The following is a 26,876-nucleotide window of genomic DNA, read 5'->3' on the forward strand; positions in this document are numbered from 1 at the left end:
TGTAAGCTGCCCAAGCGAAATATGAGATGTTGTTCCTCCAATTTCCTTTTTTTTTAAATACATTTTTATTAGAGGCATCTGCATATCATAATCCAAACCAGTACATACTTTGTTTAACGGTTACATATTAAATATCCAGGTTTCCAGGGAGCCAGTTACCAAAGTAGCTGGGATCCTCCTTTATCGGTTACATATTAACATTGCCTCTAATTATTTATTTATATTTATAGATAGGAAAAATAAAGGAAGAAAGAAGGAAATTAGAAAAATAGGATAAACCATCAATAATATAACTTGGGGGATAGGTCCGTAGGTCAGAGAACATAACTATTCATCTAGTTCTGGGTTCAGGCTTCAGTCCGGCCTCCGCACCGGTCCGATCTACCCCTTCCAGTAATCTATAAATGGAGACCATATTCTAGTAAATAATTCTGGTTTGTCAATTAAGACAAATCTAATTTTTTCCAAATGTAAGGTCTCCGAGATCTCCATAATCCACATCTTGATTGTGGGGGTTGTTGGGATTTTCCAAAATTTTAATATCAATTTTTTCCCAATTATTATACTGTAATCAAGGAAATTTATTTGGTTTATTGTGAGGTTTAGGTATTGTTCTGATATGCCCAATATTATTAATTTAGGATCGGGATCCATTTGGATATTGACGTCTACAGAGATTATTTTAAAAATATCCATCCAGTAATTTTTAATTTTACTACTGTTTACAAAAGTATGGGTTGAATTAGCCACGTGGTATTGACATTTATCACAGATAGGAGAGATATTAGGAAACATTCTATTTAATTTTGTTTTAGAATAATGCAGTCTATGTAGTACTTTAAATTGTATTAAAGAATGTCTGGTTTTTAACGAACATTGGTGTATATGTTGTAGGCTTTCGTCCCAAATATCTTTCGTTTTAGGTTGAGCTAATTCCTTTTCCCATGCTGCTCTGTATAATTCCGTCGGCGGATTCTCACTGTCTATAAAAGTATTATAAATGTGAGATATTAATTTGACTGTGTTAAGGTGTTTATTCAAACATTCATCTAGAATCTCTGGTTCTCTGGTTCTGTATTCTCGTGTATGTGATTTAACATAATCTTTAAGTTGTAAATATGTAAAAAATTATTTGAATGTAATCCGTAATTCTGTTGTAACCCCTGAAACGAGAGGAAAATACAATTTCTATAAAGATTTCCCATCTTTTTAATTCCATGATTTTTCCATTGTGCAAAACCTTTATCCAACACTGAGGGTTTAAATGAGGGATTATTTGCAATGGGGAGAGAAAGTGATAAATTATCTAATTTTAATGTCTTTTTTAGTTGTTTCCAAATTCGAATACCCTGTACCACTATAGATTATAGGGTTTTCACTATAGATTTTTTAATTCAATTTTGTGGGAGCTAACAGAATCGGACCACTTTCAAAAGGCAAACAGTCTTCCTTTTCCATCTTTAACCAGTCTGGTTGTTGATCCATATCTTCCAACCAAAAATTCATATTTTTGACATTGACTGCCCAAAAGTAAAATAAAAAATTTGGTAAAACTAATCCTCCTTTGGTCTTGGATTTGCATAAGTGTTTTTTGCTTATTCTATGGTTCTTATAATTCAAAATAAAACTTGTCACTATAGAGTCAACTTATTTAAAGAAATATTTTGGGAGATATATAGGAATTGATTGAAAAAAGTATAGCAATTGCAGAAGGAAAATCATTTTTATAGCGTTAAATCTACCGAGCATTGAAATGAGTAGTGTTTTCCAATATTGAATATTCTTATGCAATTTATTAAGTAAAGGCATGAAATTTGATTTAAATAAAGAAGTATATGCTCCTGTTCTTAGTGCTTTTAATGTCTTTTAATTTTTACTGTTTTTAGTCCTTCGTTTTACGGTTTTTAATGGTTTGTAATAACTTTTTGTCCATGAGTTCTCATGTACAGCACTTTGTGGCAACTTGTTTAAAGTTGTTTAAAGCGCTTTATAAATAAAGTTTAATTATTATTATTATTATTATATATATTTCATGGTCACATAAATTCCTAGGTATTTACATTTTTCCTTGACTATTCTGAAAGGTGATTGTTGCAATATGTATAACTTGGCATAATCTCACTTTTATTCCAATTAATTCTATATCCCGAAAATAAACCAAATTGAGTTATAAGATTTAACAAGTTTGGAATGCTGATTTCTGGGTTTGTAATATATAGTAATACATCGTCTGCATATAGAGAGATTTTATTAACTGTATTTTTAGTATTATACCCATATATTTCTGGATGTGCTCGAACACTTTCTGCTCGTGGTTCAATAGCAAGGGTGAATAATAATGGAGATAACGGGCATCCTTGTCTGAAACCTTTAGATAAATCAAATTTTGTTGATAACATTTGATTTATCATTATTCTAGCTGTTGGGTTAGTGTATAAAAGCTTAATCTATGTGCAAAACTTCTCACCCAGTTGAAAATTTTCCATCACCGAGAATAAATAGGGCCATTCCTCCAATTTCCATTTAACCTCACTTTGACAATGGAGGAGGCCTAGAACAGAAAGGTTAGAGCGGGAATGAGAAGGAGAATTAAATGTGTTTAGCAACTGGGAGATCAGGTAGGGCCAGGCGGACTGAGTGAAGGTGTTCAGCGAAATGATTGCCCAGTCTACATTTGGTCTCGCCGATATATAAGAGTCCACATCTTGAACAACGGATACAGTAGGTGAGGTTGGAGGAGATGCAAGTGAACCTCTGCCTAACCTGAAAGGACTACCGGGATCCCGGGACGGAGTCGAGGGAGATGGTATAGGGACAGGTGTTGCATCTCTTGTGGTTGCAGGGGATTTTTTTCCAGGGTGATATTCCTGGGGGAAAAGTGGCAATAGTGGAAGATAGACACAAATTGCTGTAGTAACTCAGCGGTTCAGTCAGCATCTCTAAAGAAAATAAATACTGTAGGTGACATTTCGGGTCGCAACCCTTTTTCAGACAGATAGATAGAAAGAGAATGTAGGAAAGAAATGCTGATGCTGGTTTATACCAAAGATAGACCAATGAAAACAAGTAAACTACTCTAAAGTAGAACATATAACAATACAGGAACAGGTCCTTCAGCCCACAATGTCCATGAAGAACATGATGCCAAGTTAAACTAATCTCTGTTTGCATATCATCCATATCCCTCCATTCCCTGCAAATCCATGTGCCTATCAAAACCTCTAACCTCTAACACCACATATCGCATCTACCTCCCCCACCACCACTGGCAGCATGATCCAGCTCACACCACCCTCAATAAAAACTTTAAATGCTCATAAGATCATGCGGCATTTGTGAAGAGAAAATCAGATTCAATGTTTCAGGTCGAAACCTGTGTCAGTATTTTTAACTTTTTTGTTTTAGTTTAGTTTAGTTTATTGTTACGTGGACTGAGATACAGCAACAAGCTTCTGTTTTCTCATCAAAATATACAATTTTGCTTTTTTTCTCCCACATTATGCTACACTTCACATCTATTTTCTTGTTCATATATTCTATCCACAATCAACGTTCCTATCTGTCTTTGTATCATTCGAAAATTTAGCAACATCACAACGCTGCCTTCATAGGAGTTGTATACATTACAATATTTCATAATATAATATTCAGTCTGAAGAAGGGTCCTGACCCGAAACATCACCTATCCATGTTCTCCAGAGATGCTGCCTGACCCGCAGAGTTACTCCAGCACTTTGGGCCCTTTTCCCACCGTTCCACTATATTCCACTGTCCTTGTAAGGAAACCAAGTTGATTTAACAGCAACACTATAACCGGTGGGGCACCGGGAGCGAAATTGAAGTGTTAATAATTAAGTATTGTGTATAGTTTATGGAGATACAGGAACTGCAGATGCTGGAATCTTGAGCAAAACATAACGTGTTGGAGGTACTCAGCGGGTCAGGCAGCATCTGTGGAGGGAAAGCACAGGCGATGTTTGGATCGGGAACCTTCGTCAGTCTGAAACGTCGTCTGTTCATTCCCTCGACAGATGCTGCTTGACCCGCTGCGTTTCATTATAGTTTATATATTTACCTAAACCCTTTTTGTCGAGATTTCATCTGTGCATCGATGAACGCAGGATACATTAAATTAATTAAACAATATGAAATTTGCAGACACAAGGAACCGCAGATGCTGGAATCTTGAGCAAAACACAAAGTGCTGGGGGAACTCAGTGGGTCAGGCAGCTTCTGTGGGCTGAAAGGTCCCGACCCGAAACGACGCATGTCCATTCCCTCCACAGATGCTGAGTTCCTCCAGCACTTTGTGTGTTGCTCAAGATTCCAGCATCTGCAGTTTCTCGAGTATCAATTTTATACATCTTTCTTCAACTTCCATTATTATTTGAGACATTTACCGTTAAAATACGGCGCAAGTTCTTTATCAGGTCAAGATGTATATAATATATTTATATGATAAAGCACTTACGTCGTATTGTAACGGTAAATGTTTCAAATAATAATGAAGATGTATATATTGAGCTGATATCATCGATGTATATATACATACATATATATAATATATAAGGCAGCAACTCAAATATATATATATATATATCGATGCACAGATGAACTGTACTTGAGTTGCTGCTTTACAGCGCAGCAGACGCGGGTTCAATCCTGACTCCGGGTGTTGGATGTGCGGAGTTTGTACGTTCTTCCCGTGACCTCCGTGGGTTTTTTCCGGGTGCTCCGGTTTCCTCCCACACTCCAAAGACGTACGAGTTTGTAGGTTAATTGGCTTCGGTAAAATTGTAAATTGTCCCCAATGCGCAGGATAGTGTTAGTGTATGATGTGTTTAAGAAGAAGGGTCTCGACCCGAAACGTCGCATATCCTTCTCTACATAGATGCGGCCTCACCCGCTGAGTTCCTCCAGCATTTTTCTTGTCTACCCAGTGTATGAGGTGATCGCTGATCGGCCGAAATGCCTTTTTCCGCGTAAACTCTAAAGTCTGAAAGTCTAAAAGCATATTTGCAGTTGATAATGTACACATTGAGTGATCTTATACACTTTTGATCGGGTTTATGAATTGCGTTCATCGTTCTCCAGAGATGCTACTGAGTTACTTCAACACTTTGTGTCTTTTTTTGTAATCTAGAATCTGCAGTTCATTGCGGCTACGTTTAACAAATTTGTACACATGTACTATTAAACCTTGCTACCTTGGACATGTGTAGGATGGAACTGCAGATGGCACCGCAGATAGACACAACATGTTGGAGTAACTCGGCAGTAACTGAGCCGCTGAGTTACTCCAGCACTCTGTGTATCTTCAGTAATTGGAGGACGCTGGCTGCCACGTTCATTCAAGCCACTTACTTGGGATGGGAGGGAAACGTTCGCTCACCGAGCCCGTCCCCGTGAGGTGCTGAACCAGGCAGGTGACGACCATGCCCGCCTCTAGCCGAGGGTCGGTGAGCCGCAGCCTGGAGCTCACGTTGAAGCTTCCATCCCCGTTCTCCCTCAGCGGCCCCGCTTCTGTTTCATAGGACAACTGGCCCACGACAGCCCAGGACATGTTCAGCTCCCTCGGGAAGAATCCGGCGGCCACACAAGTCAGGCTCCGCGTCTCTGGGCCTTCTACCCCGGGATCCAGGGTCAGGGAGATGTCTGGCTTCGCTGCGTAAAGTAGGAAAATAACACGCTGTGAATCTTCCTGTCGCTCTCAGTCATGCATGGAGCAACTATGATAACACGGCACGCCGTGCACCTGCTTAAGGAGCAACCAAGTCATTCAATGGATTATTAGCGGAATAAAGAGGAGCTGCAAACGCTGGTTTATACCAAAGAAAGGCACAAGTACTGGAGTAACTCAGAGGGTCAGGCGGCATCTCTGGAGAACATGGATAGCTGACGAGACACGAAGTGCTGGAGTAACTCTTCATGGATGATATGTGATGCTTCGGGTCGGGTTACTTCTACAGACTACATCTCTTCAGTCTGTGTCTCAAAATGCACAATAAGAGAGAAAAATACAGGAAGCGAATGAAATGGAATTGGAGACACAAGGAATTGGAGATGCTGGATTTTTTAAGAATAAGGAGTAAGCCATTTAGAATGGAGATGAGGAAAAACATTTCTCCCAGAGAGTTGTGAATCTGTGGAATTCTCTGCCGCAGAAGGCAGTGGAGGCCAATTCTCTGGATGCTTTCAAGAGAGAGTTATAGAGCTCTTAAAGATAGCGGAGTCCATGGATATGGGGAGAAAGCAGGAACGGGATACTGATTGTGGATGATCAGCCATGATCACAGTGAATGGCGGTGCCAGCTCGAAGGGCCAAATGGCCCACTCCTGCACCTATTGTCTATTGTCCAACACAAAGTGCTGGAGGAACTCAGCGAGCCAGGTACATCTGCGGGGGGGATGGACAGGCGGCGTTTCGGATCGGGACCCTTCTTCGGTCTGAATCGCCGCCTGGTCCATTCAGATGCTGCCGGACCCGCTGAGTTCCTCCAGCACTTTGTGTATTTTAATGCATGAAATGGAAGTGAATATGTAGACGGTAAACTAAATCCAAGCAGATGATGGACATCTAAAACAGAACATATACATTTTCAGCCGGACAGGCCTGATTCGTGGGAAGAGAATGACGGTCCATGTTCTCCAGAGATGCTGCCTGACTCGATGAGTTACTCCAGCTCTTTGCGTCTTTGTTTTAACCAGCACCTCCGGTTCCATGGTCAGGGTTTCGGCTGGAAGCCTTCAGTGTGAATCGATAAATTCTCCCCCACACAGATACGGACCGACCCGATGAGTAGCTCCAGCATTTTCTTTCTTTTCTTTTACAACTGCTACTGTCTGGGCCCAGATTGGTCAGAAGATGGATTCACGTTGCCAGAATTATTTAGCAGAGTCTGGTCGGGTCGGGCTCCCTCTCGCCAGCCCGTGGGCGACGGGAGAGCGGCCGCACGTTTGCATTGTAGCTGCCTCCCTTAAATGAAGCGTTAGGAGTGTGTGCGACCATTCCCACTGTCCGCTGATGCGGTGGGCTGGGGACCTCACACACGTCCCAAGTTCCCCAACCCCAAACCTCCACGAATGCTACCTTAACCGCCGAGTTCCCCGTTACTTTGTGTTTTGCTTCAGATTCCAGCGCCTGCAGTTCCCTGTCTCCACTTCTATTTATTTCCCTTCCCGCATGTTATTTCTCTCTATTAATGTGCACGTTGAGGCACAAACTAACCCAGGCTGACGAAGGGCCCTGACCTTAAACGTCACCTCTCCATGATCTCCAGAGGTGCTGCCTGACCCGCTGAGTGGTATAAACCAGTGTCTACATTTGACTGTTCCACTGTGAAATTCCTCAAGGTATGCCTTCTTTGAAGAAGTTATCCTCCTCTCTCCGACAGCAGTTCTGTAATAACCTCTCTCGCAGTTTGTAGTAGGGAGGGCCCCGTACTGAGACGTCACCTATCCATGATCTCCAGAGATGCTGCCTGACCCGCTGTTACTCCATCACTTTGAGTCTGCCCTCTCTCACTGCTGCTCTCCTTGATTCTGTCGCTTCTATTTAGTTGTGTTCATTTTCACACATATACATGATGCATCTGCCGCACATTTGGTTATCGACAAAGACAAGACTCCTTCAGCCGGTCAGGTCAAGAGGGTATCTAGAAACAACTGAGAGAAACAAAGAGGCTTTTGTTTCCACACTCCCTCCTTGTAAGGAAATCAAGAGAATCAAATGCCAGCACTAGAACTGTTGGGGATATAAACACTGCGACCGAGGTTGAGGTTGTTTTCAGTATCTATTTTGTATCATTAGTGAGACAGGAGGAACTGCAGATGCGAGGTTTTTTTTTACCAAAGCGCTGGAGTAACTCAGCGCGTTAGGCAGCATCTCTGGAAATCATGGATAGGTGACGTTTAAGTTCGGGACCTTTTGTCAGACTGGGCTGGTTTGTGCGGGAAAATGAGCATTAATAGAGAGAGATGAAATGCAGGAATTAAATGGAAGTAGAGACATGGAACTGCAGGCGCTGCAGTCTTAAGCAAAACACAAAATGCTGGAGGAACTCAGCGGTTAAGGACGCATCTGTGGAGAGAATGGACTGGCGGCGTTTCGGTTTGGGGAACTTGGGATTCGTGTGATTCACCAACCCCACCGCATCAGATCTCGGGGTGACTGTGGAGGCAGATACGATCGTAGAGTTTAAGAGGCTTTTGGATAGACGCACTAAATATACAAGTTAGTTTAACTTGGCCTCATGGGCCGCACGAACACTGTGGGCTGGAGGGCCTGTTCTTGTTGTATGTTCTGTATTAATTACCTTGGATATGTAATGTGGTTCCGTTTCCTATAATCGTTTTCCAGGGCAATGTATCACCAATCAGTACCACACAATGGTAAATGTCTGCATCGTGCATAGTCACCTCCCGAATGACCAGCGAGCCCGGAGACACGGACAGTCGGTCGCCTGTCTTCAGAAAACTCTCGACCTTGTTGTCCCTGAGCTCCGGGTTGTCTTTCGTCCGAATCCAGTATTGCCTCATTGAAACTACCTCCCCCTCTCCGGGTAGCAGGGAGCAGTTGAACATAGCTGTCTGCCCTCGGAGAAGCGTCAGAGCAGCGGGAGACTGGTTCACCCTCACACCGACAGCGGACCCTGGCACGGAAAGTGAACATAGTTAATGACGTCTTCCGAGTAACTCGAGTTTACTATCATGGGCACAAGGACAGTGAGGTCCAGGCGCAATTAAACCCCCCCTCTCTCACCTGTAACCACTTGTGTAGGAAGGAACTGCAGATGCTGATCTATATCGAAGACAGACACAAAGTGCTGGAGACGCTAGTAGCATCTCTGGAGAACATATCTGAAGAAAGGTCGCGACGCGAAACGTCATCTGTCCATGTTCTCCAGAGATGCTGCCTGATCCGCTGAGTTACTCCAGCACTGTGTTTTGTTCAAGATTCCAGCATCTGCACTTCTTGTGTCTCTTACATTTATTTGCGTTAATGTCCTCATGTAAACTTACATTAACTGCATTTCCTGCATCTACAGTTCCTTGTGTCGCGTATGTTTAAGATAGACACAAGGTGCTGGAGTTACTCAGCGGGTCAGGCAGCAACTCTGGAGAAAAATGACGAGTGACGCTTCGGGTCGGAACCCCTCGCTTAAATTTAGTCTTGTTAAGTTTCTGACATAGAAACATAGAAAATATGTGCAGAAGGAGGCCATTCGGCCCTTCGAGCCAGCACCGCCATTCCTTGTGATCATGGCTGATCGTCCCCAATCAATAATCCGTGCCTGCCTTCTCCCCATGTCCCTTGACTCCACTAACCCCTAGAGCTCTATCTCTTAAATCCATGCAGTGACTTGGTCTCCACTGTCCTCTGTGGCAGGGAATTCCACAAATTCACAACTCTCTGGGTGAAAACGCTGTTTCTCACCTTAGTCTGTAATGGTCTCCCCTTTATTCTTATTGTAACTACATGTTCAATTTCTGCTTTTGTGTCTGAATAAAAAATCTTGCTTGCAACAGCATCACATGCACATACACTGAAACAAACACATATTCAAAAACAAATTGAACATAAATTACACAAGAAGTTTCTAAAATACGGCAAATAAACAACAAACATTAATGCAACAGGCATAGAAAGAAACAAGTTATAGGAAGACAACGTGAACAGGTTGGCAAGGGTGAACATGAATGACTTACCTGGGAGAAAGAGGCAGAGTGTGGAGATGAATTGTGTAAACAATGACATTTTGGTGAAGGAAGTGCCGAGACACGGATCACACGGAGCCGCTGGTCATTCTGCAGAATTCACAACCGCTGCCAGTTTTTCTGCGCTGCTGTGCGTGAGATCGACCGCAGATTGGACGGTAGTTCAGTGAAACAACTCTTCGTACATTTGTGAAAACGAGGAAATGAAGATGCTGGTTTACAAGAAAAGAGGCACAAAGTGCTGGAGTAACTCAGCGGCTCAGGCAGCATCTGCAGAGAACATGAATATAGGACCCAACACGAAACATCACCTTCCACATTCTCCAGACATGCTGCCCGAGCCGCTGAGTTACTCCAGCACTTTGTGTCTTCATTCATTCGGCCCGACACGTATCTCTTCTACGGCACTTACACGGACATGCAGTAAGTCTCGTTTATTAAAGGACCTGTCCCACTTGTCCGTCATTTATGCGACAGGCCAGTAGTGACTGACGCGCGACGGTCGCGCGTGTTATCACCCGTCATTATGCATCTTCAAATATTTTATCTGCTCTGCAAGTAGAATTAGTCAGCGTATTGACATCATTTGTTAAGTGAAAATTATTGTTTGCTGGAAAAATTCATTTACTTTTAAAGTTTCTGAAATACTCCCAACAAACACAACATTGTATTCCATTATAGCAGTTTGAGGGTTTGAACCCAGCTTAAGAATTAGTTTGCAAATTTTTTTTTAATGGTGTTAGTAAAATTGTTGGTGGTTATTTAAAAAAAAACGAATTTGGTTACTAGTGTTCTTTTAGGATATAAAATTTGCAATCCTTACCTGGATGTTAACTTTTGAAACATCCTTAACTAAGGATGTTTCAAAAATATTTATTAAGGTGTTACTCTGAAAGCATTGATGCTTATGGCGTAATTATTTTCTCATTGTGGTCGACTGACGTAACCATGCGTCACCACGCAATACACGTGAGACGTCGGGAAGCAGTGTGCGACGCCAATGCGTCAGCGTGTGTACGGGATACGCAGGTGGCACGCGAGATACCTCGCACAACTCCACACTCCTCCATGCGCCCGTCCTGCGCTATCTACACGCTACCCATGCGTCACGACGCATCGACCTATTTTACATATGATGTGTAAATGAGGCGTAAATGACGGCCAAGTGGGACATGGCCTTTACTTAGAACATGAGTTTAGTTAGAAATACCATTCGGCCCAATGGCTCAGCTGGTATAGCTGCTCCCTCACAGCGCCAGAGACCCGAGTTTAATCCTGACCTCGGGAGCTGACTGTGTGGAGTTGGTACGTTCTCCCTGTGACCGCATGGGTTTTTTCACGGGTGTTCCTGTTTCCTTCCACATCCCAATGACATGTGGGTTTGATTGGACTTTACTGGCCCTCAGACTATGTTTGATCGGACTTTACTGGCTTTATCTTGTACTAAACGTTTTGTAACTGTACAATGTGACTGGCTCGATTGTAATCATGTGTCGTCTTTCCGCTGACAAGTTAGCACACAACAAAAGCTTTTCACTATAACTCGGGACATGTGACAATAAGCTAAACTGTGTAAATTATCCGTAGCGTGTAGCGAGTCGATGAGGCAGAAGCACCAAGCTCCTGTCCCACTTAGGAGACCTAAACAGCAACCTCTGGTGACCTTGCCCGACACCAGAGGTTTACATGAGGTCACCGGACGTTTTGGTCACTCTCCCTAATGGTCAATAGACAATAGGTGCTGGAGTAGGCTATATGGCCCTTCGAGCCAGCACCGCCATTCAATGTGATCATGGCTGATCGTCCCCAATCAGTACCCCGTTCCTGCCTTCTCCCCATATCCCCTGACTCCGCTATTTTTAAGAGCCCTATCTAGCTCTCTCTTGAAAGCATCCAGAGAACCTGCCTCCACCACCCTCTGAGGCAGAGAATTCCGCAGACTCACCACTCTCTGTGAGAAAACGTGTTTCTTAAGTGGTCGAGGCTTCATCTAGGTTGCTGCTATGTTTACATCATGTTTAAAACCGGCCTCGACTAAAAATAGGTTGCCGTTATAAAAATCGATAATTTTTTTGTCGCAGGTCTAGTCGAAGCCGGTTTTCTTAATAGTCGAGGAAGTTTTTCAACATATGCGTGGGAGGTGGTAGGAGGTTGCAGCTCACCTCGACCTTGATTTTTTTTGGATGGCGGGCAAGGTCACCAGAGTTTGCTGCTTAGTTCTCCTAAGTGGGACAGGGGCTTAGCTTCCACGCTGTATCTCAAAACTCCACTACTATGGATCTACTCAGTTATGTAAGACTACTACTGTCTACTCAGTTTTGATCATCTTGCAGAAGGAAGGGATACCATTAAGCTGGAAAGAATGAAAATATTTAGGAGGATGTTGCCAGGACTCGTGGGCCTGAACTTTAGGGAGACTAGACCAAGTGAAACCCATTGGGTCCCTGTCACATGGGAGGCCTGATCTGCCAACGCAACCTGTTCCCCAATGCAACATTCCACCACTCACCCATAGCCCCCAACTTCGCAGGCACGGCTCATTTCTCCTTATCCCCCAGCACTCTTCCTCCTCTTCACCCTCCCTCATTTTTCCCCTCTCCTATCCAATCCCACCCTCTCATTTCCACTACCCTTTGTCACTCCCTCCCTCCCTCCATAACACCTAACCGCACATACCCCTCTACCCCCCCCCCCCAACCAGGCACGGAAATCGCTATCAAAATATGGAGGGGACGGGGGGGGGGGAGGGCACAATTTATTGGCGGCCGCGCTTCGGAGGCTCAATCCAGCGTTAAATGCAGCTCAACTCTGCCTGTCTCGCTGGGTTAACCTACAGCCCTGCCTGAACTGACGGGACACCAGCGCTGCTTCTCCGTGCTGGCTGTAAGCCTGGGCCATATTTCCCGCAAGTCCAGGCAGGGCTGCAGGTTAACCTGACAGGACAGGCAAAATTGAGCTGGGTTTAGCACTGCTTCTCTGTGCTGGCTGTGAGCACAGCTCCCGTCTGACTTCCGACCAAAGATCATAGAGGAGCAAGATAGACCACTCCTCGAAAAACGCGTAGTATCACGTGTGTGATTGTCGACGCCATTTTATTGAGCATTTTTTTGGGCTTCCCCCACACTGTCATGGCGTCCTCATGTAAATCTTCATCTCACTGCTCCGCTATCAATTGTTCTAATCGTAAACCTAAACGACCAGACCTGTCATTCTTTAGGTTCCCCGATAAAAAAGAAAGGTAAGAAAATATTATTATTATTTTTTGTCGATATTCTGTGGTGAAAATGTTATTTTCTGTTCTCCCATCAATGGCCATTGGGAAACTAGGTTTGTCGGTACATTAGAAAGTTAGTAGACTTATTTTTAATAGATCTTTACTTACCACTATAATAAAGACAATTTTAACACTTCTGTACGTTTTTGGTTTTGTTCTTGTAAGGGATTGATCTCCAAAATATGGCCCGCGGGACACATTAGCCCAGTGACCAGGAGATTTTTTGTTATAATGTGCTATCGTTCCACTCCCTCTCCCCCTTCTCCCTCTCCCCCCTTCTCCCTCTCCCCCCTTCTCCCTCTCCCCCCTTCTCCCTCTCCCCTTCTCCCTCTCCCCCCTTCTCCCTCTCCCCTTCTCCCTCTCCCCCCTTCTCCTTCTCCCCCCTTCTCCCTCACCCCCCTTTTCCCCTTCTCCCACTCCCCCCTTCTCCCTCACCCCCCTTCTCCCTCTCTTCTCTCGATCTCTCTCTCCCCTCTCTTCTCTTGATCTCTCTCTCTCTCCCTCTCTTCTCTCAATCTCCCTCCCTTCCCTCTCTCCCTCCCTTCCCTCTCTCCCTCCCTTACCTCTTCGTGAGAGTTGGCAGCTCTGCTATGCCTTGGGTCCAAAAGAGGATAGAAAGAAAATACTTAATGGTCTTTGTAAGAAGATTTTAATAAGCTCTTCTACATTTAAGGTGAATTGACATATTAGAGGCAAAAAGCATGTTCAATATACAGGTCTCTCCACACAACTGAAAACAATTGCATTTGTGATATATCATCCATTGTTCAGGCATGTAGTTATGATCATCTTTTTTCTTATTAGTTAATCCTAAATTATATCTCCTGTAATTTCAGATGTCAACAGTGGGTCCAGAATACTCGTCGACAAGATCTCCTGCACCGAACTGCAGAGTATTTGTCAAATAACTGCCGTCTTATGTACATTGTGTGAAATTGTGATTTGTTAACTGCACAAAACTAATGCAAATGGCGATATATTTATTATTGTATCTACGTTGGACATTTTGCACTTTGGTGTCAGAACGCGGGGTGGGAGATTGCAACCTTCACGTGGTCCGCCCTGTTTCGACAAATGCAATCAACCCGGTGTGCACAGTCAAATAAGATCAAATAGAACAAGTTGTCCTACAACTTTAGGCTGTGCACGCCATACGCAAGAAGAAGAAGAAGAAGTGTCAGAACGCAGTCTGAAGAAGGCTTCCGACCTGCAACGTCACCTATTCCTTTTCTCCAGAGATGCTGCCTGACCCACTGAGTTACTCCAGCATTTTGTGTCTATCTCTGTTTAGATTGGACTCGTGGGTGGAAATTGCGGCTGGTCTGGTGATCTAGAACGAGGGCCAAAGTCTCAGAATATGGGTAATGATATTTAGTAATGAGACAAGGAGCAGTTTCTTCACTCAAGGGCTGGGAATCTTGGAATTCTTGATCGCGTGAGATGGTGGAAGTCGAGTCCTTGAAAGGAGAGATATTTTTTTTCAAATACGAAAAGGATGAAGGATAATGGAGAGAATGTGGGAATAAGGTGTTGAGGTGCAGGATCAGCAATTATCTTACTGATGGTGGTGTGAACTTAGATGGCTTATCCTTGCTTTTATTTCTTACAGAGATACAGCGCGGAAACAGGCCCTTTGGCCCACCGCGTCCGCATTGACCAGCGATCCCCGCACACTAACACCATCCTACACACACTAGGGACAATTTACACTTATACCAAGCCTACAAACCTGTATGTCTTTGGAGTGTGGGAGGAAACCGAAGATCTCGGAGAACACCCATTCAGTCATGGAGAGAACCTACGAACTCCGTACAGACAGCACCCACTGTAAGGCAGCAACTTTACCGCAGCACCACCATGCCGCCCTTAATCCACTAGGGCACTAGGTTACAATAAACTTCCTACATATTCCAGGAATGCATCTCATAAAAATGGGAGAGGTTTAAATGCATTGTAAAATCTGCTCTCAGTTTCCTAGATCGGTATTGCTCTAATGGCCTCTTTGTATCATTTTCTTTGATTTAAACCATCCATTGCTCTGCATTTAGATTTTATTTTTTCCCCTGTGGATCACAAGGCACTGTTTGTTTCAGGGGTGACTCTAATCTCCAGTGTAATTTGACAAGACAGCCAAGAGGGCAAACACAGGCAGTTCAGATCTGCTGCCTGTATCGCATGAGAGAACAAGAATGAGACCAAAGGTACACACAATTGCTGGGGAAACTCAGCGGGTGCAGCAGCATCTATGGAGCGAAGGAAATAGGCGACGTTTCGGGCCGAAACCCTTCTTCAGACTGATGGGGGGTGGGGAAAGAAAGAAGGAAAAGGGGAGGAGGAGGAGGAGCCCGAGGGCGGGCGGATGGGAGGGTGGGAGGAGACAGCTAGAGGGTTAAGGAAGGGGAGGAGACAGCACGGGCTAGCCAAATTGGGAGAATTCAATGTTAATGCCATAAGGACGCAAGGACCCCAGACGGAATATGAGGTGCTGTTCCTCCAATTTCCGCTGTTGCTCACTCTGGCAATGGAGGAGACCCAGGACAGAGAGGTCGGATTGGGAATGGGAGGGGGAGTTGAAGTGCTGAGCCACCGGGAGGTCAGGTAGGTTATTGCGGACTGAGCGGAGGTGTTCGGCGAAACGGTCGCCCAACCTACGCTTGGTCTCACCGATGTAAATCAGCTGACATCTAGAGCAGCGGATGCAGTAGATGAGGTTGGAGGAGATACAGGTGAACCTTTGTCGCACCTGGAATGACTGCTTGGGACCTTGAATGGAGTCGAGGGGGGAGGTGAAGGGACAGGTGTTGCATTTCTTGCGGTTGCAATGGAAAGTGCCCGGGGAGGGGGTGGTGCGGGAGGGAAGGGAATAATTGACGAGGGAGTTGCGGAGGGAGCGGTCTTTGCGGAAGGCAGACATGGGGGGAGATGGGAAGATGTGGCGAGTGGTGGGGTCACGTTGGAGGTGGCGGAAATGGCGGAGGATTATGTGTTGTATTTGCCGGCTGGTGGGGTGAAAGGTGAGGACCAGAGGGACTCTGCCCTTGTTGCGTGTGCGGGGATGGGGAGAGAGAGCAGTGTTACGGGGTATGGATGAGACCCTGGTGTGAGCCTCATCTATGGTGGCGGAGGGGAATCCCCGTTCCCTGAAGAACGAGGACATTTCCGATGCCCTGGTATGAAATGTCTCATCCTGGGAACAGATGCGGCGTAGGCGGAGGAATTGGGAGTAGGGGTTGGAGTCTTTACAGGGGGCAGGGTGGGAAGACGTGTAGTCCAGATAGCCATGTGAGTCAGTGGGTTTGTAATGTATGTCGGTCAGGAGTCTGTCCCCTGCGATGGAGATGGTGAGGTCAAGGAATGGTAGGGAAGTGTCGGAAATCGTCCAGGTGTATTGGATTGCCGGATGGAAGTTGGTGGTGAAGTGGATGAAGTCAGTCAGTTGTGTGTGGGTACAGGAGGTGGCACCAAAGCAGTCGGTTGTGTGTGGGTGCAGGAGGTGGCACCAACACCTTGTGTGTACCTTCGATATTCCAGCATCTGCAGTTCCCTTTTGAACACAAGAATGAGACCAACTTGTTTTTTGCAGATCATCAACCCCTGACTGATGTTATCAATGCCGATGGTGACTCAAGGAGACTCAACCAGGTGGTGGTTTACAAAGGTCCATGCCCATTGTTCCTCATGGCATACCACCAGCCTCAACAGATCACCTAGTCATAGAGTCTCACAGCTTAGAAGCAGGCCCTTCAGTTCAACCTGCCCACGCTGGCCAACATGTCCCATCTACACTAGTCCCACATGCCTGCATTTGGCCCATACCCCTCTAAACCTGTCCTAACCATCAAATAACCTAACAGAACTGTCATATGAGGAAAGATTTAAAAGACTAGGCTTGTATTCACTGGAGTTTAGAAGGATGAGGGGGTATCTTATCATATTGTCTACAGTGTACTATGTTTACAGATTCTGTTGTGCTGCTGAAAGTAAGAATTTAATTGTTCTATCTGGGACAAGCTAGATGCAGGAAATTGTTCTACATGACAATAAAACACTCTTGTTAGATGCAAGGGGATCTTATAGAAACATATAAATGAATAAAAGGACTGAACAAGCTAGATACGGGAAAAATGTTCCCAATGTTGGGCGAGTCCAGAACCAGGGGCCACAGTCTTAGAACAAAGGGGAGGCCATTTAAGACTGAGGTGAGAGAAAAACCTTTTCACCCAGAGAGTTGTGAATTTGTGGAATTCCCTGCCACAGAGAGCAGTGGAGGCCAAATCACTGGCTGGATTTAAGAGAGAGTTAGATAGATCTCTAGGGGCTAGTGGAATCAAGGGATATGGGGAGAAGGTACACAAAATTGCTGGGGAAACTCAGCGGGTGCAGCAGCATCTATGGAGCGAAGGAAATAGGCGACATTTCGGGCCGAAACCCTTCTTCAGTCACCCCTGAAACGATATGGGGAGAAGGCAGGCACGGGTTATCGATTGGGGCTGATCAGCCATGATCACAATGAATGGCGGTGCTGGCTCGAAGGGCCAAATGGCCTCCTCCTGCACCTATTTTCTATGTTTCTAGAACACTCATCCAGCAATCCTCGAGCCCACCAGCTCATCCCGTAGTCAATTCATCAGCTTTTCCATAAGAACTTCCATCAGTTCTTCCAAAAGAATGACAATCAGACAATCTCGATAACCCTCAGCCCATCAAGCAGCCCCTTAATTCACCCAGAAGTCTGAACTATTGAATGCTCACTGCATCTCTTTCTATGTCGGCAAGTTAATATCCAGCTGCATGAACCATGTGAAAAGGGAATAAATAGATGCATGTGGTGCAGTGATTTGTGCAGCACTATAGGCCTGGAGACCAAGAGGAGTTCACCATTGAACGGAGTTTGAACGGGGGGCTTGAGGCCCCCGACCGAGGAAGAACAAAAGGAAGGGACTTGAACTTTATTTCGCCTTCCATCACAGTGAGGAATGTGTAGGAGTCACTGTGGTGAATGTCCGTATTAAAATGTGTTTTTGAGTGCTGTTGCTTTTAATTGTATGACTGACCTGGCCAATGAAATTCCTCGTATGTTGCAAAACATGGCAAATAAAATCTGATTATGATTCTGAAAAGCCTTTCCCTTCCATACTCTTTCCTCTCTGATCTTTTTGCAGTTGCCTGCCTTTCTGTACTTGTTGCAAGAGTCGTGGCATCCAGCATCCTCGGAGAATGTAGAATTAAAGGCAGGCAATGCCAGTTTTAAAGATGGTTATTTGCCTCTTGGATTATTGTATCTCCAGAACCTCCCCAGAGGCTCTGGGAGACACAAGGTTCAAGAGGGAACACAAAAAGCCTAATTAGGAAGAATATTAAGAGTAAGATTTTCAATTAAAATACTGTAATTGATGGAACCTTGCCTATAAATTGGTTCTTGGATGAAACCCTGATGGTTCTCACATTGTCTCTTTAAATTTACTCTCCTTTTCACACTTGCATTAAAACACACAGCCACCGCCATTCACAGTGATACTGCCCGGCAGTCTCATAATTACAGTCAACACAGCCACCTTGACAGCCACACAATGATGTAAATAAAAATTGTTTTCCTTGTTTAAGAAGTTCAATTTACAATTATTTGAAATTGTGGGGGTTGGTACAAAATACTGCTGACCCACAAATGTGTTGCTATGAGACATTCACATTTAAACAATCCATGTCTCAAAAAAAGCAAGAAGGTGCCCGTTATTTGACCAACATATCAGATGAATTTAAATATGTAGGTATGTATGCATTAGTTTTGCTCCTAATTCCCTTTTCCAAATCATTAATATATATGGTAAACAGTTGCAGCCCCAACACCAAGCCTTGCGGCAAAAAAATCCAGGAGATTAGTCAAACATGATTTCCCTTTCATAAATCCATGTTGACTTGGACTAATTATTTTACTGCTATCCAAATGCCCGATTATTACATCTTTAATAATTGACTCCAGCATCTTTCACACCACCAAAGTCGGGCTAACTGGTCTGTAATTCCCCGTTTTCTCTCACGCTCCTTTCTTGAAAAGTGGGATAGCATTAGCTATCCTCCAATCCACAGGAACTGATCGTAAATATATTGATCGTTGGAAAATGATCATGTGTATAAATATATATGTATGTGTATATATATGCATGTATGTGTATATATGCATGTATATGTATGTGTGTATATATGTATATATATATGTTTATATATGTGTGTATGTATGCATATAAATGTATCCATATGTATGTGTGCATTTCTATGTGTATATGTGTGTATGTATGTATGTGTGTATATATATGTATGTATGTGTATAAATATATATATATGCATATATTTATTATTACTATATAATTATATATATAATTGCCTTTATGGGTTATGCACATCATCTTACAAGACAAATAAATTAATAGTGATTATTTAAATCAAAGTTGCTTCTGATCCATGAGAATAAACTTTATTATCTCTAACTTGCCTCTCACACACAGACACATTCATATAAATATATAAAACATATATACGTTAAATTTAATTTTGTGCAGTGTGTGTTAAAGGGAAACTGCACAATACGATGCAAGGGAAACTACGCAAAGGAGGGGGCTGTTCCCGCTACAAGATACTCGAGGATCTTTGCTTTGGATCAAAGATTATAGAGGAGCTCTATAATCTTTGCTTTGGATCACAGCGGGTGGCATACCGGAAGTCGCGTGTCGCTTAAAGAAATGGCGGCCGTGACGTTCCGTCACGTACTACACGTCAGTCCATTGGATTTCGGAGGAGTGGTCTATCTTGCTCCTCTATGATCTTTGGCCAGCAGCGTCACCATCTTTGAGGTGGGCGGCCCTGACCCCGACCCTGACCCTCCCCCGGGTGAAGCGCGGTGACGGATGGTTCCAGGACGCGCTGAGCACCAGGTTCAAGTTCAAGTTCAAGTGAGTTTATTGTCATGTGTCCCTGTATAGGACAATGAAATTCTTGCTTTACTTAAGCACACAGAAAATAGTAGGCATTTACTACAAAACAGATAAAATGTGTCCATATACCATGATATAAATATATACACACATGAATAAATAAACTGATAGTGCAAATAACAGAAAGTGGTTGGTAATAATCAGAGTTTTGTCCGAGCCAGGTTTAATAGCCTGATGGCTGAGGGGAAGTAACTATTCCTGAACCTGGTTGTTGCAGTCTTCAGGCTCCTGTACCTTCTACCTGAAGGTAGCAGGGAGATGAGTGTGTGGCCAGGATGGTGTGGGTCTTTGATGATACTGCCAGCCTTTTTGAGGCAGCGACTGCGATAAATCCCCTCGATGGAAGGAAGGTCAGAGCCGATGATGGACTGGGCAGTGTTTACTACTTTTTGTAGTCTTTTCCTTTCCAGGGCGCTCAAATTGCCGAATCAAGCCACGATGCAACCGGTCAGCATGCTCTCGACTGTGCACCTGTAGAAGTTAGAGAGAGTCTTCCTTGACAATCCGACTCTCCGTAATCTTCTCAGGAAGTAGAGGCGCTGATGTGCTTTTTTGATGATTGCATTAGTGTTCTCGGACCAGGAAAGATCTTCAGAGATGTGCACGCCCAGGAATTTGAAGCTCTTGACCCTTTCAACCATCGACCCGTTGATATAAATGGGGCTGTGGGTCCCCCTCCTACTCCTTCCAAAGTCCACAATCAGTTCCTTGGTTTTGCTGGTGTTGAGGGCCAGGTTATTGCGCTGGCACCATATGGACAGTTGCTCGATCTCTCTTCTGTACTCTGACTCATCCCCATCAGTGATACGCCCCACAATAGTGGTGTCGTCAGCGAACTTGATGATGGAGTTCGCACTGTGGTTCGCTACGCAGTCATGGGTATAGAGTGAGTACAGCAGGGGGCTGAGCACGCAGCCTTGAGGTGCTCCCGTGCTGATTGTTATTGAGGCTGACACATTTCCACCAATACGAACAGACTGTGGTCTGTGGACGAGGAAGTCAAGGATCCAGTTGCAGAGGGATGCGCAGAGACCCAGTTCTGCGAGTTTGGTAACCAGTTTGGAGGGGATGATTGTGTTAAATGCCGAGCTGTAATCAATGAATAACAGCCTGACATATGAGTTTTTGTTGTCCAAGTGGTCCAGTGCGGAGTGGAGGGCCAGCGAGATCGCATCCACCGTTGATCTGTTGTGGTGGTACGCGAACTGCAGTGGGTCCAGGTTTTTGTCGATGTAGGAGTTGATTTGCTCCATGATCAACCTCTCAAAGCACTTCATCACCACCGGCGTTAGTGCCACTGGTCGATAGTCATTGAGGCATGTCACCTTACTCTTCTTGGGCACCGGTATAATTGATGCCCTTTTAAAGCAGGTGGGGACCTCAGACCTCAGAAGTGAGAGGTTGAAAATGTCCGTAAAAACTCCAGCCAGTTGGTCCGCACAGGTTTTTAGAACACGACTGGGTATGCCATCAGGACCAGGTGCTTTTCGGGGGTTCACCCCTCTGAAGGATTTCCTGACATCGGCCTCTGTGACTGAGACTGAAATGCCATCGCAGCGAATGGGGGATCGGGAAGGCACATCAGTATTCTCCCTGTCAAAGCGTGCGTAAAACGCATTGAGCTCGTCAGGGAGTCATGTTACACCGGCATTCGAGCTGCCTCCTGGTTTTGCCTTGTAGGAGGTGATTGCATTCAGACCCTGCCACAGCTGCCGAACATCTGTCTCGTCCTCCAGTTTGGAGCAGAAGTCCCTTTTGGCCTTTTTGATGGCCTTACCATGGTCGTATCTGGTCTTCATGTAGGCCACTGTATCATCGGAGGTGAATGCCCTGTGTCTGGACTTCAGGAGAGTGCGGATCTCAAAGTTCATCCAAGGTTTCTGATTGGGAAACACTCGGAACCGCAGCAACTGCACTTTTACATCAGTGGAACCGCGTCCACTAATCCAACTCTTGCCCAGTTCCCAGTTTTTGTAAAGAAGTGTAGATGACGTGGGAATAAAACCGCCCGTGGGCCGGATGATTTAATGCTACGGGCCTTTCACGTTGGAATATTCTCCTCGCTGCGGCTGCGTCCAGCAGATTGGTCTCCTCTCCTGTCAGTCAACGCCAGGCGAGGCGAGCACCGCCGATGACCGACAACTGACACGGCCAATCAGTGCAGCGATGGTGCAGGAAGGGGGTTTGCCGTCCTGGCCGTGAGTGACAGGAGAGGAAACCAATCAGCGAGGCGGTGACTGACATTACAGCCTTATTTTTAAATGGATTAAATTCATTTTTCTATCATCAATCTACACACAATACCCCAGAATGAAGAAACGATACCAGGTGTTTAGAAATTTATGCAAAGTAACTAAAAATAAATAATTGAAATATTACATTTACATAAGTATTCAAACCCTTTGCTATGACACTCAAAATTGAGGTTATGTTCATCCTGTTTCCATTGATTATCCTTGAGATGTTTCTACAAGTTGATTGGACTCCACCATCATTAAATTGATTGGGCACGATTTGGAAAGGCACACACCTGTCTATATAAGGTCCCACAGTTGACAGTGCATGTCAGAGCAAAAACCAAGCCATGAAGATGAAGGAATTGTCCGTAGACCTCCGAGACTGGATTGTGTCGAGACACAGATCTGGGGAAGGGTATAAAACAATTTCTGCAGCATTGCAGGTCCCGTAGAGCACAGTGGCCCCCATCATTCTTAATCATCATTTCATTGTCCTATACAGGGACACATGACAATAAACTCACTTGAACTTGAACTTGAAATAACACTGGAACCACCAAGATTCTTCATAGAGCTGGCCGCTCGGCCAAACTGAGCAATCGGGGGTGAAGGATCTTGGTCAGGGAGGTGACCAAAAACCCAATGGTCACTCTGACAGAGCTCCAGCGTTCCTCCTGGAGATGGGAGAACGTTCCAGAAGGACAACTATATCTGCAACACTCTACCAATCGGGCCTTTATGGTAGAGTGGCCAGATGGATGCCACTCCTCAGTAAAAGGCACATGACAGTCCACTTGGAGTTTGCCAAAAGGCATGAGAAACAAGATTCTTTGATCTGATGAAACCAAGATTGAACTCTTTGACCTGAATAGCAAGCGTCACGTCTGGAGGAAACCAGGCACTGCTCATCATCTGACCAATACCATACCTATGGTGAAGCATGGTGGTGGCTGCATTTGTAGGGATGTTTTTCAGCGGCAGGAACCGGGAGACTAGTCAGGATCCAGGGAAAGATGAACGGAGCAAAGTATAGAGAGATCCTTGATGAAAACCAGTTCCAGAGCGTTCTGGACCTCAGACTGGGGTGGAGGTTCACCTTCCAACAGGACAACGACCCTAAGCACACAGCCAAGACAACGCAGGAGTGGCTTTGTGACAAGTCTGTGAATGTCCTTGAGTGGCCCAGCCAGAGCCCGGACTTGAATCTGATCGAACATCTCTGGAGGGACACGAAAATAGCTGCGCATCGACGCTCCCCATCCAACCTGACAGAGCTTGAGAGGATCTGCAGAGAAGAATGGGAGAAATTACCCAAATGCAGGTGTGCCAAGCTTGTAGTGTGATACCCAAGAAGACCTGAGGCTGTAATCACTACCAAAGGTGCCTGAACAAAGTACTGAGTCTGAATACTTTATTGTATACTGTAAATCTGATATTCAAATTTGTTAACACACTCACACACCGTGATTGAACCTGGGTCTCTGGCGCTGCGAGGGAGATACTTTACCCGCTGCGTCACCGTGCCACTGCTGACTGGGCAATTTCACTTTGCTCACTTTTCAAATGTCATTAGAAATGGGAATAGTCCCCGAGGATTGGCGTACTGCGCATGTTGTTCCATTGTTTAAAAAGGGTTCTAAGAGTAAACCTAGCAATTATAGACCTGTTAGTTTGACTTCAGTACAGGTGCACAACCTTTTATCCGAAGATCCAAATAACGAAAACCTCCGAATAGCGGCCATTTTTTCGGTCCTTGAAGAAAAGGTCCTTGAAAACGTTCACCGAGGGCGGCCCGCAGAGGTGACAGCGGAACCTCCGGTCGGTCCTCGAAGAAAGGGGAACTAAATCCCCATTCATAAAAGAGAAGGTGAGGGTATATTGCGCGGGAGGGTTAATAATTGACAATATGCTGCTGCCTGCCCGCTGAGTTAAAAAGTTCCCACGGTAGACTCACGATACACAGTGCAGATTTTCGCTCCCTTCAGTTTCACCCCACCTACACCCCTCTGCTTCCCGGCCATGTGTGAGACCCCTTCCCTCCCCTCTCCAGCTCCCCACCCATTGCACCGGCGCGGGGGCTTTGCACTGTCTTCACGTCGGCGATTGCAGCAGGACCGTACCAGTCACCGGAGACGTCAGGACCAATTGGACACCGACCCCCAGGCCCACCGCAAGCAGGGAGAACCCAGAGACCCACAGCCAGCAGCAGCCCAGCCCAGCCCCACTCCAACTACAGAGGAACCTGGATTGCGGATGACGGGGCGCAGCTCGGGGCGTCGTAGGGGCCCATCGGGGAGCGGGTTCCTGTTGGTCCTGACGTCTCCGGCCACCTGCCATCCTCCGGGAACTGTACCGCCCTTGCAGGAGAGTGGGGTTGTTTGCAGTTGCAGAGGGAGGGGGCAAGGGCGGTACAGTTCCCAGTCTCAGCTCCAGTCCAGGGGGGTGGCCGGAGACGTCAGGACCAACGGGACACCAATACAATACAATAATAACAATATCTTTTATTTGTCATTTGGTTTGCCCACAGCTCGGGCTGTGGGCAAACTGCCACTTGTCGCCGTAGCGGTCCATCGGGGAGCGGATTCCTCTGGAGTTGGAGGGGGAGGGGGGTATTGTGCTGTTTGATCGCCCCCTGCTATCCCAGGGACAGGGAGACCAGACACTTTATCCGAAAGCCTTGGGACCAGACACTTTTCGTAATTCAGAATTTGTCGGTCTTCGGAATGGAAATTTTTTAGCGTAGATTTTAATGGCTGGCTCAGTGGTAGAGTGCTCGGCTCATATCCGCAAGGTCGCGAGTTTGCGCCTTGATCCTGGCAGTTACTCGATCGCGAGTTTGAGTCTTCAATGTCGTTTTTTCTTGCAGAATAAATGTTTGTATGAAATGCAGTGTAGGAGAAGTGTACTGAGTGTGTGGGCAGAACTTTGGAAGTGATTGCCCACCAGTCTAAAAAGCCGCTGTGTCTCCCTGTCCCTGGGATAGCAGGGGGCGATCAAACAGCACAATACCCCCCTCCCCCTCCAACTCCAGAGGAATCCGCTCCCCGATGGACCGCTACGGCGACAAGTGGCAGTTTGCCCACAGCCCGAGCTGCGCCCCCTCATCCGCCACCCCAAGAACAAGACGTACCTTGCACACCATCAGCTTCTGCCCCTACGTGTTCCTCTGGAGTTGGAGCGGGGCTGGGCTGGAGTTGCTGCTGGCTGTGGGTCTCTGGGATCTCCGTGCTTGCAGTGGGCCTGGGGGTCGGTGGGCGGCGGTGGGAGCTGTGGAGCTGTGGACCTACCTCCGTGGAGCTAGCCAGCTTCGGAGCGTGGAGAGCTGCGGGAGCGAGCTGCTGCGACCCGACTCAGGTGGATGGTGACACCGGGAGCTCGCGGGTCCCCGGTGGGAGACTGCATTGCGGGGCACCGGCAACGGCGACTTCTCCCGCCCGAATTACGGGGTTGAGAGTGACCTGGAGGGGGGCCTTACAACGCCCGGCGCGGCTGTAAATTGCCGCGGACTTGCTAGCGCCCGCCGGGGGCTCCAACATCAAGACCCGGGGCAGGGCCCTACATCGCCCGGCCTGGCTTTGAGTGGCCGCGGACTTGCTAGCGCCCGCCGGGGGCTTTGACCTCGACTTCGGGAGAGGAATGGAGAGCAGGGGAGAGACAAGTCTTTGCCTTCCATCACAGTGAGGAGGAGACTCACTGTGATGGATGTTTATGTGAATTGAATTGTGTTGGTGTGTGTCTTGGTTCTTTTTTTGTATGGCTGCAGAAACCAAATTTCGTTTGAACCTCATGTGAGGTTCAAATGACAAATAAAAGATATTGTTATTATTGTATTGTATTGGTGTCCCGTTGGTCCTGACGTCTCCGGCCACCCCCCTGGACTGGAGCTGAGACTGGGAACTGTACCGCCCTTGCCCCCTCCCTCTGCAACTGCAAACAACCCCACTCTCCTGCAAGGGCGGTACAGTTCCCGGAGGATGGCAGGTGGCCGGAGACGTCAGGACCAACAGGAACCCGCTCCCCGATGGGCCCCTACGACGCCCCGAGCTGCGCCCCGTCATCCGCAACCCAGGTTCCTCTGTAGTTGGAGTGGGGCTGGGCTGGGCTGCTGCTGGCTGTGGGTCTCTGGGTTATCCCTGCTTGCGGTGGGCCTGGGGGTCGGTGTCCAATTGGTCCTGACGTCTCCGGTGACTGGCACGGTCCTGCTGCAATCGCCGACGTGAAGACAGTGCAAAGCCCCCGCGCCGGTGCAATGGGTGGGGAGCTGGAGAGGGGAGGGAAGGGGTCTCACACATGGCCGGGAAGCAGAGGGGTGTAGGTGGGGTGAAACTGAAGGGAGCGAAAATCTGCACTGTGTATCGTGAGTCTACCGTGGGAACTTTTTAACTCAGCGGGCAGGCAGCAGCATATTGTCAATTATTAACCCTCCCGCGCAATATACCCTCACCTTCTCTTTTATGAATGGGGATTTAGTTCCCCTTTCTTCGAGGACCGACCGGAGGTTCCGCTGTCACCTCTGCGGGCCGCCCTCGGTGAACGTTTTCAAGGACCTTTTCTTCAAGGACCGAAAAAATGGCCGCTATTCGGAGGTTTTCGTTATTTGGATCTTCGGATAGAAGGTTGTGCACCTGTATTCACTTGTCTTAAATCACTTCAGAATGA

General features: G+C 46.1%; 1 protein-coding gene across 1 annotated transcript in view; it reads right to left on the minus strand.

The window, feature by feature from the left end:
- Positions 1-8,474, minus strand: part of LOC116980854 (tyrosine-protein phosphatase non-receptor type substrate 1-like) — a 171,901-nt gene extending 163,427 nt beyond the window's left edge. Inside the window, exons 1-2 of the mRNA XM_033033474.1 lie at positions 8,316-8,474; positions 5,365-5,664 (exon numbers count right to left, since the gene is read on the minus strand). Coding sequence (XP_032889365.1) covers positions 5,365-5,664; positions 8,316-8,412 — 397 coding nt within the window. The 5' untranslated portion in view covers positions 8,413-8,474. The remainder of the gene's footprint in view (positions 1-5,364; positions 5,665-8,315) is intronic.
- Between the last annotated feature and the right edge of the window lie 18,402 nt (positions 8,475-26,876).

Source organism: Amblyraja radiata, chromosome 14 (genome assembly GCF_010909765.2).
Source record: "Amblyraja radiata isolate CabotCenter1 chromosome 14, sAmbRad1.1.pri, whole genome shotgun sequence".
Classification (NCBI taxonomy): Eukaryota; Metazoa; Chordata; class Chondrichthyes; order Rajiformes; family Rajidae; genus Amblyraja; species Amblyraja radiata.